Source organism: Larimichthys crocea, chromosome III (genome assembly GCF_000972845.2).
Source record: "Larimichthys crocea isolate SSNF chromosome III, L_crocea_2.0, whole genome shotgun sequence".
Lineage (NCBI taxonomy): Eukaryota > Metazoa > Chordata > Actinopteri > Sciaenidae > Larimichthys > Larimichthys crocea.
Window position 1 is genome coordinate 4,713,386 of NC_040013.1, and position 16,286 is coordinate 4,729,671.

General features: G+C 44.2%; 1 protein-coding gene across 1 annotated transcript in view; it reads left to right on the top strand.

Annotated features, from left to right (window-relative positions):
- Positions 1–16,286, top strand: part of bin3 (bridging integrator 3) — a 30,212-nt gene that overhangs the window by 12,165 nt on the left and 1,761 nt on the right. The window contains exons 4-8 of the mRNA XM_010746089.3: positions 2,610–2,671; positions 4,233–4,369; positions 9,294–9,334; positions 13,619–13,760; positions 14,818–14,952. Coding sequence (XP_010744391.1) covers positions 2,610–2,671; positions 4,233–4,369; positions 9,294–9,334; positions 13,619–13,760; positions 14,818–14,952 — 517 coding nt within the window. The remainder of the gene's footprint in view (positions 1–2,609; positions 2,672–4,232; positions 4,370–9,293; positions 9,335–13,618; positions 13,761–14,817; positions 14,953–16,286) is intronic.

Genomic DNA, 16,286 nt, shown 5'->3' on the forward strand with positions numbered 1-16,286 from the left:
TGAATTATTCTGCTCGACTCAGGTTGGATTTCTAGTCTAAATAGATTTACACAGTGTCTGCTAGAGTTATTTGGTTTTGGCAGTGATTTACAGATCTTGTGTGAATGGCATTGACCAGGTATTTACCCAAAAAGGTGTGAATGGTTAAATGTGGTTGAATGCCTGTTCTTTTTTTTCTGGTGTCATTCAAAGAGTCTATGTGTGAAAGTCATATAAAAGTGCAGCATTGTCCGGTTTTCGAAAGGCGGCATGGCTCGATGATTGTGGCTGCACGGGCCCAACGTTGGCGCACCGGAGCAAGGAGCAGCAGCTGTTCCACCAGGCCGCTCTATTAGCACCTTTTGGAAAGAGACTCCTGGCTCACCTGGCACTCGTCCAGAAAGGCTCTCTCTCTGTCAGTGTTGACAGTCGGAAAGTAGGGGGAGATACAACAACATTGTGCAACACATTTTAAAGTAGGAGGTACTCTCTGGGACGCGAGTTTCACATGCACAAACAGGCATCGGTCTCAGAGAATGTTATTTTGTTTACATAGTGAGACGCTTTCACCCACTATCCCACAACCCGATCTCCATGATTGGCATGGTTTTTACTGTTATGCTGTTATTTTCCTCATCTCATGTTTGTCTCCTTTCATTACTCTCAAGTGTTAACTGTGTCCGCCAATTTACTAAGACTATTTTAGGTTTAGTTTGTTTTACATCATGCCCTCCATTGACTCACTGGCATCCAAAACAAAGTCTAGTCAGGTCGTATGGATTTTTTTAACTTGCTTCTACCATCGCGCAGACAGACGTGATGACAACATATCAGTATTTCCAGATGTTTTTAACAATGTCAGGAGCAATTTTCTAGTCGCAGGTTTGACTCAAAACAGAATTGTAATATAATACACGCACGGTGAACTTTTCACAGCACATTCGTTTTCCTGGTCTACATGTGTGATGCTGAATTTGTATTTACTGGGCGTCTCGTGTTATGGAAACAGGAAAAGGTCTCCTAATTATTCAATACTGACTAAATCCTGTCTGAATTATTGCTAATAAAATTGCCTGTAATGCGAATAGCATTTGCTGAAAAGGGAAACATTTTGACGACTTCAGAAGAAGGCTGATATAGCTTAGAGACCCAGTTACATCTAATTGGTGAGAGAACACAAGAAGTTACTGTGGAGATTGTTCTGACAGAATGTCTTTTTCCTTTTGGTGTGAACAATACGCGATACAGTTACATCATTTTACTGCAAATGACATTTTTGGAACAACCTCCATCTGGTCTGTGGCGATTGAGTGCAAAATCCTAGAACACGTCAAGACAAACAAAAAGCATGCAGCGGACAAGTTATGATAGAAAATAATTAATGTTTTTGGACAATCTTTAAAATCAAAGCTGCTATAATACAAATGCAATCTGACATTTGTTGTTGAGTTACTCGGGGACCCCACATGCTATTTTGTGACAAAATGTACAAAAATGCCTGTGTTATGATTGCACTGTATGTGCATTTAGAAGTTTAGAAATGACTGTATTTAACGAAGAAGAAACTCTTGGGATTATACTGCACAGGCAGTTTGGCTTAATTTTTTGATAACACAGTATGTTGCCCTTCTTTAGAGTCGAACATTTCTTTTACTGCCCTCTCACTTGTGTTTTGGTTTATGAAATGGAGCTGCGTGAGCCAACTTGTGTGTTCCATCGAGATGTTAAAAGCTTTGCCCGACTATGAATAATAATAATAATCTTCCTTTTGAAGAGTTTCAGTATCAAGGCGGCAGAGAACCAGTCACATTCATGTTTGGTTCACTCTGCACCTGTGGGTTTGCTGGAGCAACCCACCGTTTGTTTGTTTCCCAGCTGCTGAACCCTGTATTTCAATGCAACCGACTGTTTTTTTTCTTTTTTTTGGTTTTGCATAGCCATATGTGTGTTACCAAGTCCTGTGGCCAGTGGCCATGGTGCCCCCCACCAGAAATCCTACAGGATTACACAGCTACTGTCTCCCTAGGTAATATAATCCCTCAAAGCGACGATGGAAATGAAACCCCGACCACGTTTCCCTTCTTCATCAAAACCAGGAGCGGTGATATGACAGCGGTCTCAGGGGAGATTCTAAACCCCTCGTTTGCCTTAATTGATATAATGAATGGCATGTGTTTTCAGCCTCCATAGTCTGGTAATTGCCATTTTTAACACCCATCAATGGAATATGTGCAGTGGAATGATTGAAGACATTAATGCTTTTGAGCGCAGATGTAGTTGCAGACAGTAACAAGAAGGATTTCCTGTATTATTAATTAGCTAACGGATGTTATAATAACATTTTATGTGGAATCAATGAAATGTGTAATTCCTTCTTGAACCATGTTTTTTTTTTCAAAATCGTAATTTTCTTTTCTAGGTTTTTGGTTCGGATGTCTTCTTTGTCCATGTCAACACATGTTTTCAGTTGTATATTAATTATGATACAGGTGTAGAGACGGTGTACCTTTTTTTTATTATTTTTGTCACTTTATCTTGTTCTCTATTTCTTTTACATCTCAATGTATGATGCTTTACGTTATGACTAGACCAGAAGCCGGCTGATGATCATTCTTCTTCTTGTCTCACAGGCTGGAGGATCAGACGAAAAAGCTTCACAAGGACATGAAGAAAAGCACTGAGGCTGATTTAGGTGTGTTCTGTCACCAACCTGTGTGTTACTGCAGGGTGTGCCATTGATCTCCACTTGTTCACCAACATACTTGATGTTGCTTGGCAGGTTTTTCAGGGCTAGAAAGACATTTTGGTTGGTTCGTTTGGTGGTGCGTCAGCTCTCCGAACGACTCGACAAATGAGATGAGAAGAGTGCGGGCCTTTTGCCTTAATCTTATGTAGTGCGTGTGTTTTTGGATTCATGAGAGTATCTTTTTATGCAGTGCTCAGTTAGGGCTCGAATCGTCTCCCATCTCTGCCTTCATTTATTCATGCATTCGTCGACCACAGAGACTATGTTTACTCTACTTTTTATTTGCTTATTTGTTGGTTTTGGAGTTGTGTATTTGGGAAGCTGCAGTAGACATGGCCTGTGGTAAGTAGTCAGTTGTGGGGGTGGAGGAGCAGGGATGGATGGAGGAGTGAGAGGCTTCTTCATTTCCTCTCCTTTGTGCTCTGGAATATGGATGTCTGCATCATCAAAGTGTCATAGCTGTCAGGCCCTCATTATCGTTAATGGATTCCATCTGTTGCACAGGTCCCATCTCCACCAACTGCTACGAAACAAAGAAGTGGACCTACTCTGCATGTCAGCACTGCATTTAATACACTGCTTTCTATATCGACCATCATTTATCAAGTCAAGGGTGGTGATACGCAGAGCTCTATTGAACTCGCTGCCAATTAGCCGGCGAGGGATGATAATATCTTTTTAAGGGCTGCGTTGGTTCACAATTTCAATTAGACTAAGTAACAGAAGGCGAAGAAAGTGGCGCTGACAACTGCTGAAAGAAATTGTTAATCTGGTCGCAGCCCCGGGTTATTAAAAGGGACTTCACACACTACTAGTACAAATAATTAAATCGCTACCCTCGGGTTACCGTTTTGACTTTCATGACCCTGTAATCAGCATGTCTCTCAGTTATACCAGACAAATGTCAAATCAAGCTATTTGTTACTTGTCAGATGAAGAGAGATGCAGAAACGCCACAGCGCAATAATTGATCGCTTGAAAATGGGTCTTGTGAGAATCCCAAGGTGGTGTGAAAAGGCTCTTACAGATCTCCATTTTCACCACAGCCTCTCCTGTCAGCTCACGTCTCCTCAGTGAAGCTCATTTATTTTGACTGTGAAGCCATAATCTGATATGTGCTCTGTGTCTAAACAGAATGGCACGAGCGCAGATTAACAGTAATCGGTGCTGTCAGTGTAGAAACATTGCAAAGATTCCTGGTGCTCTAGTGAATATTCAACACGGCAGCCAACCCCTCAGCGCTGTGCCATTCTACTTTTGTTTTAGTTCTTTCCTAAAACTCACTTTTGAAGACCTTACCAGATGCAAACATAAACTGATGAAATCCTCAGTGTAATCCACAAAAACTGCCCCCATGATGTAAGAAAAATGTAAAAATCCGGCGCTAAATTGGATTACAATGAGAAGATAAGCGTTCATACAGGCTATAATCACCAGGATTGTCTTTTCACATGTTTTTTGACCATGTTTTAACAGTGTCCTCTTCTTTAATGTGTGTTTCTATCAGCCATGTCCAAAGCAGCAGTGAAGATCTCCGCAGACCTGCTGGGTAACCCGCTGTGTGAGCAGGACCAGGCCTTCCTGGAGTCCATGACTGCTTTAGATACAGCCATGAAAAGGATGGACGCCTTCAACCAGGAGAAGGTCAGACTCAGTCCCACAGTCTTTCACACTTTAAATTTTTAAGTGTGCATCTCACTCTTTTGCTGTCTTTCTCCGCTTTGTTTTCTTGGCACTTGCCATTGGCACTAACACCGTCAGATTGGTGTCGGGGGAAATGTCTTCCCTCAGACATACAAAGTATGAAACTAGACGAGTTTTTGTTGTAAATGCGTCTTTTAATATTTAGTCAATATTGTGCAGCCTGTGGACTAAAGACTATCCGTATGTCTTTCCTTCTGCTGTTTTTTGAAAAGCATCTGTGGCATCATCCTCTATAAGCTCAAGCTACTGGTTATCAGCTGTGAAAACTGATGCATTTGTGACTCACTGGTGTCTAAAATAACTCGTACAATGGAAAGGCCTTTTCTCAACAGGAAAATATGCCTTAGCACCAAATTCATAGCAGCAACTCTGTTTGCAGCCTGTGTAGTGAACAAGTCTATTGTATCGCTTAGCTTGAAGGGCACCCAGCGAGCATAGACCTCCCCCAAGGCCAACAGACATATGCAAGTGAAAGACCATTCATTTTAATTATGACGGGTTCATGCTAGGGATGTTACAGTACACGGATGTTGAGATTAATATCATGTAAATAATCCAGCACGTCTTAAATGTTTTGGTTTATTTCCGCTCTCACTTTGTGGTTCATACTCCAACATAGCAGGTGGCAGCAATGCACCTTAGCACTGATTGTGTTACAGCACAAGATGCCAAAAAAGAGACAAAAAATAATAAAAGTTAAAGATGAATTTGATTGAAAGCAACTTTTCTATAGATATCATGATGATATCGTTAGTGTAAATGATAGGCCAGGATAAAGAGTAGTGAACATCTGATATCGTGACAGTTCCTCGTTTGAGCAGGTCGGATAATTCGGATTAATTTGGGAGAAATCACGTTTCTGATTTGATTATTTCTTACATACCTGCTGCATTTGTTTCTACAGTAATGTTTGAAGTGGCTGTGTGTGTGTATTGAGCTCGTGATTTAGATCTGCTCCAAAAGTTGTTGTTTTTTTCTTCCAAATCTTCCTAATCAGCAAATAAGCAAACACTTTTCACCACACGGCATATCATTTTGAAATGTTCCAGCAAAAAGTTGATTGTTTCAACAACTTGTAATCATCTTGAATTAATAACACTTAACATATAAACTTCTCTAATCCCTCCCGCAGACAGTCCAACAGGCAGATTACCATTCATAGAGCTGCTCCACTAGTGTGAATCCATCACTTCCTTCACCTACGTTTCCTCTCTCGTTGCACTTTTTTTCTGTTTGTATTGTGATATTTCGAGTCCTCGTCGGTTTGGACTGCGTGAGTTTCTCGTAATCTTTTGTGCTTTTGCACTCTTGTGTGTTTTGTCCTAAGGGGCAGCCGTAGACAGGCAGACATTTCTTTTCCAGAACTTGTAAGAAACAGGAGCGTACTCTTAGTTCGCTTCTGTGAAGATCTCTTCTTTGGCTGTCAGGGCCTCTTCAGATTATTTGCCGGTTGCACTTCAGGTTTTTGATTAGAATCATCGCCAAAGGTAGTTATAATGTGAATCATAGTGGCACTGCATGTGTGCATCCTCAAGGCACTACACTGTGAAGGGTAGACTTTTAAAGAGGAAAAAACACGGGAGAACACAGGAGATCACACCAAGGCATATACCGATTGACTTTTTTCCATCTGTGTTTTCTTGACTCATTGCCCTGCTCTTAGGTGTTCTGTGCTTTTCACATTTGTTGCTTTAAAAATATTCCTCTTTCTTTTTTTTTTTTCCACGTTTAGTTGTGTACCAGAATGATTTCATAACCTTTTCCACAACAATAATCGAGAGAAAAATGAATACCTTTTCTGAAAAGTGCATCATATTTTATTTTATTTTATTATTCCATGGTTAAATTGTAGTGTGGTACCACGGGAATAGTACACCATCTGGATTTGTACATATGGAGTCGAGTGGACGTGATTTATATTATCTGAAGCGAAATCTCATGAACTGGACTCAGTTTCCACAGAAAATCAAACAATAACCTTTTCCCCAAAATATGTGAGTGAAGAGTGCAACTCAAATCCACAACACAGTCGTCTTATCATTAAAGCTACTCGCAGAAAAACAGCATGAGATTTGTATTTGAGCTAGAAAGCGACTTAAACGTCACAAAGACACAGAGGGAGGTTAATCTGCTGAATATAAAATATGATAAACGTGTAAAGGTGGAGCAGCTATACACTATGGCAGTCACATTTGTTGATTTCTTCTCTTCCTCACTTCTAACAAACCAGTCTTTTCAGACTGGCTTTGCTCACAGCTCATCAAATTTTACAGGAGCAATTTTGAGTGACTAGACAAAGTAGAATGTGGGTTGGACGGAGCGTGTGGGTTTGTGACCCGGGGTGCGTATGTTCCAGGACTTGGCTTGGTTGAGTGCCCAGGAGAGCACTCTTGCCAGTTTGACTGTTTTCAGCGAGGATTAACATTCTTATGACTTTTATACAATATCAAATTTGCTTTTTATTTTTTTTATTATTTTACTGTCTTCACCAGTGATGTCATGCACACTTGACTGACTGTCAATAAGGATGTTTGGTGCCTCCTTTCTTTCCACATCAAGTGTTAAGCATCCCTGCTTACCTTTGTTCTTCCCCTCTGGCTATGATGTTAACCTGCAGGGTCTTGCACTGCTCGGTCAACTCTTCATTTTAATGTGATTCTGTGCGTTTTGAGCAGTCTCTGGTAGCGAGCAGCGCAGTTTATCTTCATAGTGAGTTGCTGCAATTCTTATTTTCTGGCTCCGTGATGTGTATTTTTCTCGTACGGCTCTGTGACTGGTTTTTACAGTGATTCAGCTCTGCAGCACAGTTTTTCACTCACGGAGGACAACAGTCACCAACTGTATTGACGTGTTTGTATACACCCTTTCATCCAGAGTGGATTTTGACAGCTAGGTCACACCTGATTTTCACTGCACTTCTTTCAGTCTTACTAAATAAAAATCCCCGCCCCAACACAAACGTTCAGTTCCAGGTTTGGGCAGGGCGGTGTGGCTCCTTTTTTTTTTTTAGTAGAGTGGCTAAAAGTGAGCTGAAGGCAAAATAGTGATTGCGAGCACTTTTTCGGTCAGTCTGCGATGTGGAAACATCACCTCAGGTTTGCTAGGTGTTTTAAAATCCAGCACGGCTCACTCGAAACACTACCCGAGCTTCTCCCCTTCAAGCTGACTGTTGATTCTGACGGCACCAACAGCAAACCCTACCGCTCCAGCAAAACAGACACAAAAGCATCCACCCTTTGCTCTTCTCCGCGTTGAGACGAGATGTTCTGCCGCAGGGCCCGCAAGTGAGAGAGCCAGCAGATAAAACGTGCAGCGATAATGAAGGCAGCAGTGGCCCAGGTCTGTGTGTTTATTTCTGGGGCTGAGGAGGGCGCACAGCCCCGCCGGCACACTGCTGCCGAAGCTGAGCCCCAGTGTAGATGGCGGCAGCGCAGTAGAGGATGCTCCGTTTGGAGGGATATTGATTTCCTCTGCGATCTGTGTGTATTTTTGGGAGGCCTGTGTGCCAGGATGGCCTCTGCCCCGTGACTCACTGATGGAGACTACTGCTTGAGCGTCGGCCTCAGGCTCTGCGGGGCCTCCAAGGAATAGCTCTGCCCCCCCTCTCTGTGGGAAGGGGCAGAGGGTAGAGGGCACCAGCATGCTTAAGCAAATCTGCCGCTGTTGTTCTCCCTCCTCGCTGCATGCTCTCACCTTTAGAAGCAGCGGCGCAGCTCAAATCGGGGAAGGGGGCGGGGATGGTGTGAATATGTAAAACAAAGAAAATGTGAATTCCCATGTACTTATTTGTTATTGGTTCTCTGTTTTCCCTCAAACCACAATCAACCATTTTGTACTTGGAAATCTGCCGGCGTGAAGCAGCGAGTGTTGCTGTATGTTCTCATGGATGGTCAGGGCATTTTTTTTTTTTCCCTTTCTTTTTCTTACAAAGCACAGCTGCGATCTCGCTTCCTTGTTGTTGTGTGATTGACTGTCCTTCCAATAGCGAGTGAACATATGATTAGCAGAGCTGCTCACTGTTCTCATGCAGCTGTCACTTCACATCTCACTGCCTTTTTAAAAAACATTTCTCCTGCACCGTCCTCACCGTTTACTCCTCGCTCGACTCGATTGCCTCGTTAACCTTTCTTTCATGCTCGCGCATCCAGCGGTAGCAGTCGTCTCGAATCTGCAATGTAAATGACGCTGGAAACTTTATTAATTGCGTGCCAACTTCTGTCTATGAGACTTGGTGTCAGGGCTGGAGGCCTCGAGATGAGATGTTCGTTTACTTCCACTTAACACCCCCCCACACACACACCAGCGCTTCCCCTCCTTCCCTCCCCTGTTGGTTCTGGCAACCAGAAGGAAGAACGCAGGAAAAATATTAACTGTTATTGTTAAAATGTTTGTTTGCAAAGAACTTTCATCTTGTAAGGCAGCCCACCCTCCACAGGATTTGAAATCAGTTGGGCTTTGCTTTCATGTCCGTCCCCTGACAGTTCCATCCTTTTGTATCGTGAGCTCAATGAATATTCAGGGGTTTCTCCTCAGGGCTTGTGTACAATAAAAGAGTCAACGTCACGAAAGTTTCTTTGCAAGCCCTCCTCCCTCTCTCTCTCGCTTTCTCTCTGTCTGTCTCCTCTCCCCAACATCCCCCCCCCACCTGCTTTTTTGTGCAAAGAGACACAATTGTTGATGTTTGTGCGGTGGCATTACTTAGCAGCTAATGAAGGCGAGACATAGACGCCGTCTTGTTCTGACTTCGGGTTTTGATGTAACTCAATTTGACAATGAATAACGATTTGTAGTGCCACTTCCCTTGATGCTGTGCTGCTTATTCCTCATGTTAACATGTTTTTTTTTTTTTGTTTTTTTGTTACAGGTCAACCAGATTCAGAAAACCGTCATTGACCCTCTGAAAAAGTAAGTGCCCGTCCTGATCTCTTTTCTCGTACTGCGGACTTTTAAGGGTCGACCAGAGTGGTCACAGGGAAATCTCAGGACGGTTTAGTCCAGTTTTTGTGGCTTAATCTTCCTGATGTGGTCAATCCATATGACACTGTGGGCAGTGCCCTGTAATATTTTTTTTATTATTTGCCCCACACTGGTGGTGCAGGGACACAGGAAGGCCTGCAGTGCAGTAATACAGGTTGTAAAACTGAACTTTGGGAGTGAGCGGCGGTGCTGCTGCTGTGGTGTGTAGTGTGTCTGGAAGAAAGTTTATTTGGTTTTCATTCCTAATGCTCGCCCCCATCTCTATGAGCGCTATTCCATTCCTTAAGCCTCGCTTTTTCAGACACACACACACACACATGCACATGCAAAGCAGAGGTACTGAAGGGAGTGGCTGGACTATCCCACCCGTCTTCCGGAGCGCTTGTTAAGGTTTTGCTTCCTCCTCTTGGCTCCTCCCAGGAGATTCAACATATGCTGTGTCAGAGCACGTGCATCTGTTTCTGTTGCAAGTTTATGTCGAACCCCCACGAGACTGTTGGGTCATGTCTTTGAAAAAAAAAATAACCAATATGAGAGAGAGAGATTCCTCCATAAAACATGAATAGGTTGGGTCAGTGTGTGTGTGTGTGTGTGTGTGTTTAAGCCCTTTCTTCCTCGTGTGCTCTGGTGGCGGAGCAATGACAGGATGGAATGGTTCTAATTTCCTCTTCCTGGTGGGCGGCAGGCGGACGTGTGGGCAGGCTCACAATATGGCAAAGGGCCCAGCTTCCTGGGCCCAGAGCCGTGGATTGGTTGAGGAGGAGAACTGTCTCAGGACAGTGCACACACACACACATACACACACAAACACACTAACCCAGCTTTTGGAGGGGGCGCTGTCTTACAAAGACGGTATTTCAGACCATGAAGTTAGGCATTTACACGATTCTGAAATAGAGCAGAGGAAGTAAGTTCATAAACGAGTTTTTCGAAGCTAAGTTAAGACGACCTCTTCGTTAACTTTTTGCCTCCTTTTTTTTAAAAACACAGCGCTGTTACTTTATCGAAGTGTCCTCTATAGAAAAACTGAGACACAAAAGCCGCAATACTTTTAAAGCTTCCATTAAGATTCCATTAGTCCGTCACTAATGAATATTATTCATTGTTTACTTAGTCTCAGAATACTCTGCTGGTGATCTCGTGTCACCATAAAGAGGATTAGAGAAGAGTTAAAAAGGAGAGCGTTAATGTTAATGGAAAACCTTGAATAGGGTGTGTGTGCGTGTTTGTTTTGCCATCCATCCTTCATACTTGGTGTGGTTAAAATTTGCAGCCCCCCCTCTCTCTCCCATCAAACCCCTCCGTTTCTCTTCCTCTCCGAGGCCCAGACGTGGATTTCATCCACTCAGCGGGGTCACAGAGTGACATCACTGTGTTTATGTGAGGGGAGGGGAAGAGTGTGCGTGGGCATTGAGGCATTCGTGTTATCTCGGCCTCCTAACCTAGCCCTTTCTGCTCCGTTGCTCTTTTGGGTGAGACAGAAGTCGAGCCTGTTTTGAGACCTCTGCCCCCGGGTTGAGCACCGACTGGACAAGCCACATTCACTAATCAGAGGAAGGCTCAGGTTGTAAAGGCCTGGAGCCAACAGGATTGTTTGTGTGAGGCTGATTAAGCTCATCTAATTTTATCGCCACAATCAAACTTCCGGTATTTTTTTTTTTTTTTGTGCCCAGGATGTTTGCCATGAAATGATCTATCTTTTTCCCCCTCATCTTTTCTGGTGTATCGCGTATCCAGGCTGCGTGAGTTATCTGAGTTTTGATCAACAAAGACTCAAGGCAAGTTGCTGCAGATCAAACTCTCCGCCCGCTGAGACAAAGGAGGTTTCTGCTGGCTGGCATGTACGTCACACGCGCAGGTTCTCATATCTCACTGAATCACGCATATTTTAACAAAAACCCGCCACGTGATTTAACCTCCTCTGACACTCTTAAGTCTTTATCCGAGACCTTGACACATTGGAGGTGGCAATTTGCGCATGCACAATTCTCTTTCCTATACTTTTAGTGGTTTGCTGTGTGTTTTACGCAGCAGTGAGTTATGTGATCATGATAGACGAGAGGCCAGCCTGCTAGACTGAGGGTGTCTAGACCAGACTTGGGCTTGGCCGATGGGTCAGACTGGCCTGTCTGTGGATTGGCAGCTACTCATAAACACACTTTCTGGTCCAGATGCTATTTCCATCCAGCCTGTTCACCACACCCTGACCTGTCACATGGACAGTGGTGTGCCCTTGGCCCCCGTGCAGCCCTCAACCGGCATGAGACCACATTCAAGGCAAGGCTTGACCACAAATGCAGACCTAGCCGGCTGACCGGTAGTTGTCCAGCCAAGGCCGGGACATCGAGGGAAAAGTCCAGTGCCTGGACAGTTTTAGATCAAGCTATCATTACAAAGTATGTATAGTCACCTTCAACCAGGGCCACTGCTGCACACTCTTGTGTGGGAGCCCTTCACACAGCTGAGTCACTATTACTTCTGGACACAGAAAGGACAGGAACGGGTTAAAAAGCTATTGGCTTTGTGTCTAGCTCTTCGTCCTCCTTCAGCATCAGGAGAGCAGTGGCCCTCAAGTCTCTCTCTCTCAACATAGTAGTTGTTGGCAGTGTGGACCCACTTTAGAGCACAAACAGCAGGCCATTGTGGTGTGTCACGAGGAAACTGCACCATGCTGTCAGGTGAAGTGCGCTGGTGAGAGTGCGATCAGCCTGAAAGCTGGTTCGCTGCTGCATTGTCATCAGCCAATAGGATCTTGTTGGAGAGCAGTCATGCCTAGAGGGCAGTTACATAATCCCTTGGCACTTCAAGTATGTGTACACTGGAACAGATAGTAGACTTGAGGATCGGCATCCACCCCTGCCATAAACTGGGCCAAAGTGGTATTTTATAAATAGCGGTAGAGCGTGGGCTGTGGGGCTGGGCTGAGCCGAGCTCCGTGATGTCACTCAAACGCTACAAGACCACTCCTAGCTCCACTTCCTGTAGTAAACAATCCCTGCTTGTCTGTCTGAAGCCGAGCCTCAGTTCACATCACTTTCTACTCCCCATCCACCCTCCCTGCCCTCCGGTAAAGGTGCACACGCCATAATCTTAGGATTTCGCAATCATCAATCCACAGGTTTTTCCCTTCATCTGCTGCTGCTGCTGCGCGGAGCAGGCCAAAGGGTTGGCATGGAGAGGAACGTAAATCATGAAGCCCACACATTTTGTGGCCAATAACACTATGGGCGGAGGCGCACATAATAAACTATTGTAGTAGTGTGCCTACACAGTTGATGAAATTCATTAAATGAGTCATTCAAAAAAAAAAAAAAGAAAAAAAGAAGAAGCTATATCTCACTTTTCATTACGAGTGTTTTTTTATTATTACTGACTCACATGTAGCTGCAGACACCTGTGTGATTAATCTTGTGGCTTGCTTTTTAAAAACACTGTGACTGGTTTGTGTTTACATCACAGTTTGTTTCTTAATCGTCGTCTGGTTGAGCCCGTGTTACTATTCATTTGTTAATGACCGCTCACGCCGCTCTCTCTTATTTCCATTTCACATTCGTCGTCTCTCTTTTTTAAAACGAATGAAAACGCAGCAGAAATACCTCGGTGTAAAGGAATAACGTAGGCGCGTATATTAGAAGACACTTTCATTCTTTAAGCGTAGAGTTTATCTCTCACTCAGGTGTGTTAACTTTACTTTTTTTTACTAAACATTACTGGGTTGAATATTCCCTGTATACGATATTCCTGCTTCCCATTAAAAGCAGCCACAAAACCAGTGCAACAAGTCCCAGGATGAAGCTCAGAATCCTGTTGCTAAGTTACAGATGAGTGTTTTCCTATTTTTAGTGCCGAAGACTAGGATTCTCGTTGCAAGAATATATTTTCATTTGGAAAATGATAATTGTCGCAAAATGAATTGTTTCATGCCATTTTGAACTACAGTAATTAGATAATAGATTAGAGGAAGCTTAATGCAGATTTGTCCTCTGGGGTTTGACAGTACCTCTACAATAAGATGTTGAAGGGAGAGATTTTATTAATTCATGATGACTTTTATTAAGATAGGATGCAATGCAGAATGCATGTCTACAAATTTCATAGAGCAAGGAGAGCTCCTTCTTTTCTTCAGTGCTGTGTCGGGGTCTTTTTTGTTTGCAGGCCTTATTGTCTGTGTCTAAGGTTGTCTCTCCGTGCGCTCGTCTTGTCTTGTTGCAGGTACAGCGGCGTCTTCCCCAGCCTCAACATGGCAGTGAAACGCCGGGAACAGGCGCTCCAGGACTACAAACGTTTGCAATCCAAAGTGGAGAAGTATGAAGAGAAAGAAAAAACCGGGCCCGTCATGGTCAAACTACATCAGGTACCGCAGAGTTTAAAAAAGCACACATCGGCGCACGTGTCGGTCCACTCCAGTGCGCTCCCTCTATCCGCAGAGGAGTAGAGTTCACTTGCTCTTACATGTTTTTTTTGCACGTATTGTGAATCGAGCGCAATAAGTGCAAAAAAGACACAAATGCTGACTGGATATGAACAAAAATAGTTGAGCACATGCATACTGTACATGTGCGCTCCTTCACCCACGCAAGCTACCGAGCTCTCAAGTAGTGCCTTTTCAAAAAGGCACTGCTGCACATCTACAGGCACGTAATTGAGAATTGTAGACACACACATATACACACACACTATGAGGCCACTACAGAAGCGCACACATTCACAGATAGCGCTGCAGTGTTGCCTATGCTATTGCCTCTAACACATCCTCACATGGCGAGCCACCCACACACATTGAGAAAAGCACTGTCAGGGGAACAAAGCCTTGAAGAGGCCCCTACATCCCTGCCCTTTGAATCCCTGCACACTTAAAGAAACGATCCTGACAAAAACACTCATCTTCCACTTCAACCGATCGTAGCTTAATGCAGCCGATAAACAATACGTTGTAGTTTGAATAGAGCAGCTCCCCTCTTCCCCTTAATAAAAAATTCTCACCCTCTCACACATATTCATTGTGCATTCCATAACTCCATGCCTACAGTAGACTACCCACTAATACATTCACACACAGATCAGTGGTGCTGGAGTCCACTCACAGCCAAGTCTGCCCACATTACCCACTCCTCCTCACTGTGGTCGTGATTACAGCCTTTTTTTTTTTTTTGCACTGCTTCTCCGTGGGAATTAGGCAAATATCTTTCTGAACAATAAGAAAAAAAAAAGAACACTAAAGATGGCTGAAGTATTTCAGTCTAACACGTTTTCTCTCTTTGCAGATATTCGTGGAAGTATGTTGTTGAATTATAACACGAGCTCCAGTGGTGGAAATGAAGGGGATGTTATGTAAAGTTAGAGCCGATAGTGACCGATGGTGACCCGTTCTTTTGTTTGCTCCCTCCCCCTCCACACACCCCACCCCCCAGGCTCGAGAGGAGCTCCGACCGGTCAGGGAAGACTTCGAGGCCAAGAACAAGCAGCTGCTGGACGAGATGCCCAAGTTCTACCAGAGCCGCATCGACTACTTCCAGCCCAGCTTTGAGGCTCTCATCAGGGCGCAGGTTAGTGATCCTCCGTGGAGATGCGAGCACGGCGAGGCGCTCACGCTCGCTCACACGCACGCACACCCGCCCCACAATGTGCTGCTACGCCCTCTGAGCGTTGGTTAAACAGTGGATAAAGTGTCTGATGGAAGGGAGTGTATAATCCTGGCAGTCTGTCTCCCTCCACGCAGTCCTAATGTGATTAACCCCCAGTGACGGCCCACACTACTGTGTTTAGCCCAGGAAGGCCTCATCTGTCTGGCTCCACTACAGCCGTGCAAGTCATCCTTTTAAACCTGGAGCTGCTCTTAAAGCAGCTGGGCGTCTCAAGTTAGCGCCGCCGTGTCCCCCTCCCCCACCACAGACCTGCCTGGTCCATGTCATTTCCTCTTTGGGACGGTCGCTGGCACACTCCTAATTAGTTAACTAGATTATCCTAATGACAATTATGGAGTTTTATGATGTACTTTGAAGTTAAAATTAGCAAACTGAGCAATCAGCAATAGCCAGTGTTAAATATCTGAGCTTCTCTCAGCTCATTTTTACCTTTTTTTACCTGCGTGAACTCTTTATCAGCCTCACTGATGCCATTTCGTTCTGTCTGGATTATCTTCATGTAGCTCACGCACATGAATGAGCATTTACACATGTTTACACACACACACACACAGCCACACGTGGGTGGCCAGAGGACCGGTGGACCCTCAGCCCATGCTGCATGTGCTTGGTTTCATCCTCCACTCCCTTCTCTCCCAGCCGCCGCTGTTGCTGCTCAGCTCCCAGCGGCAGCAGGAAAAAGGCACAAAGGCTGCCTTTGTTTTGCGAAGCCTCCAGCTTCACTTCCACAAAGTCCTGTCCAGCGACTGTCAGTGGGACACTTGGCCTGACCCGTCCACCTGTACAGATGTTGATGAATCGAGACATTGTCTTGCTTTCTTTCTCTTCGGGTTTTTTTTTTTAATTCGTTGTGGAAAAAAAAACAAAAAACAAATGCTGAAGATTACTTTCTTTGTTTCCTAAAACAGTGGTCAAGCATTGTTAAGGATGCAACTTAAATTATTCATTATTTTTTGTAGGCTAAGAGGTCAGAGTGTAACCTCTCGGTATAAATATTAAGCAGTTGGGGACTATGGTATGTGAAAATGCCCAGACAGAAGTCATGTAAATTAAAGCTGCTCCCCCTTTTTTCTTTTTTTTTTTTTTTTTTTTTGTATCGTAGGTGGTCACAGTTGTGTAAGGCTGCGTTTACTCCTCGTGGTGACTCGACTAATTGTAATAGTAGAGTGTCTTTGCTCCGGAGGGGCACCCAGACACTGATCTGGTGTACATTATCATCACTGGTCATATGGACA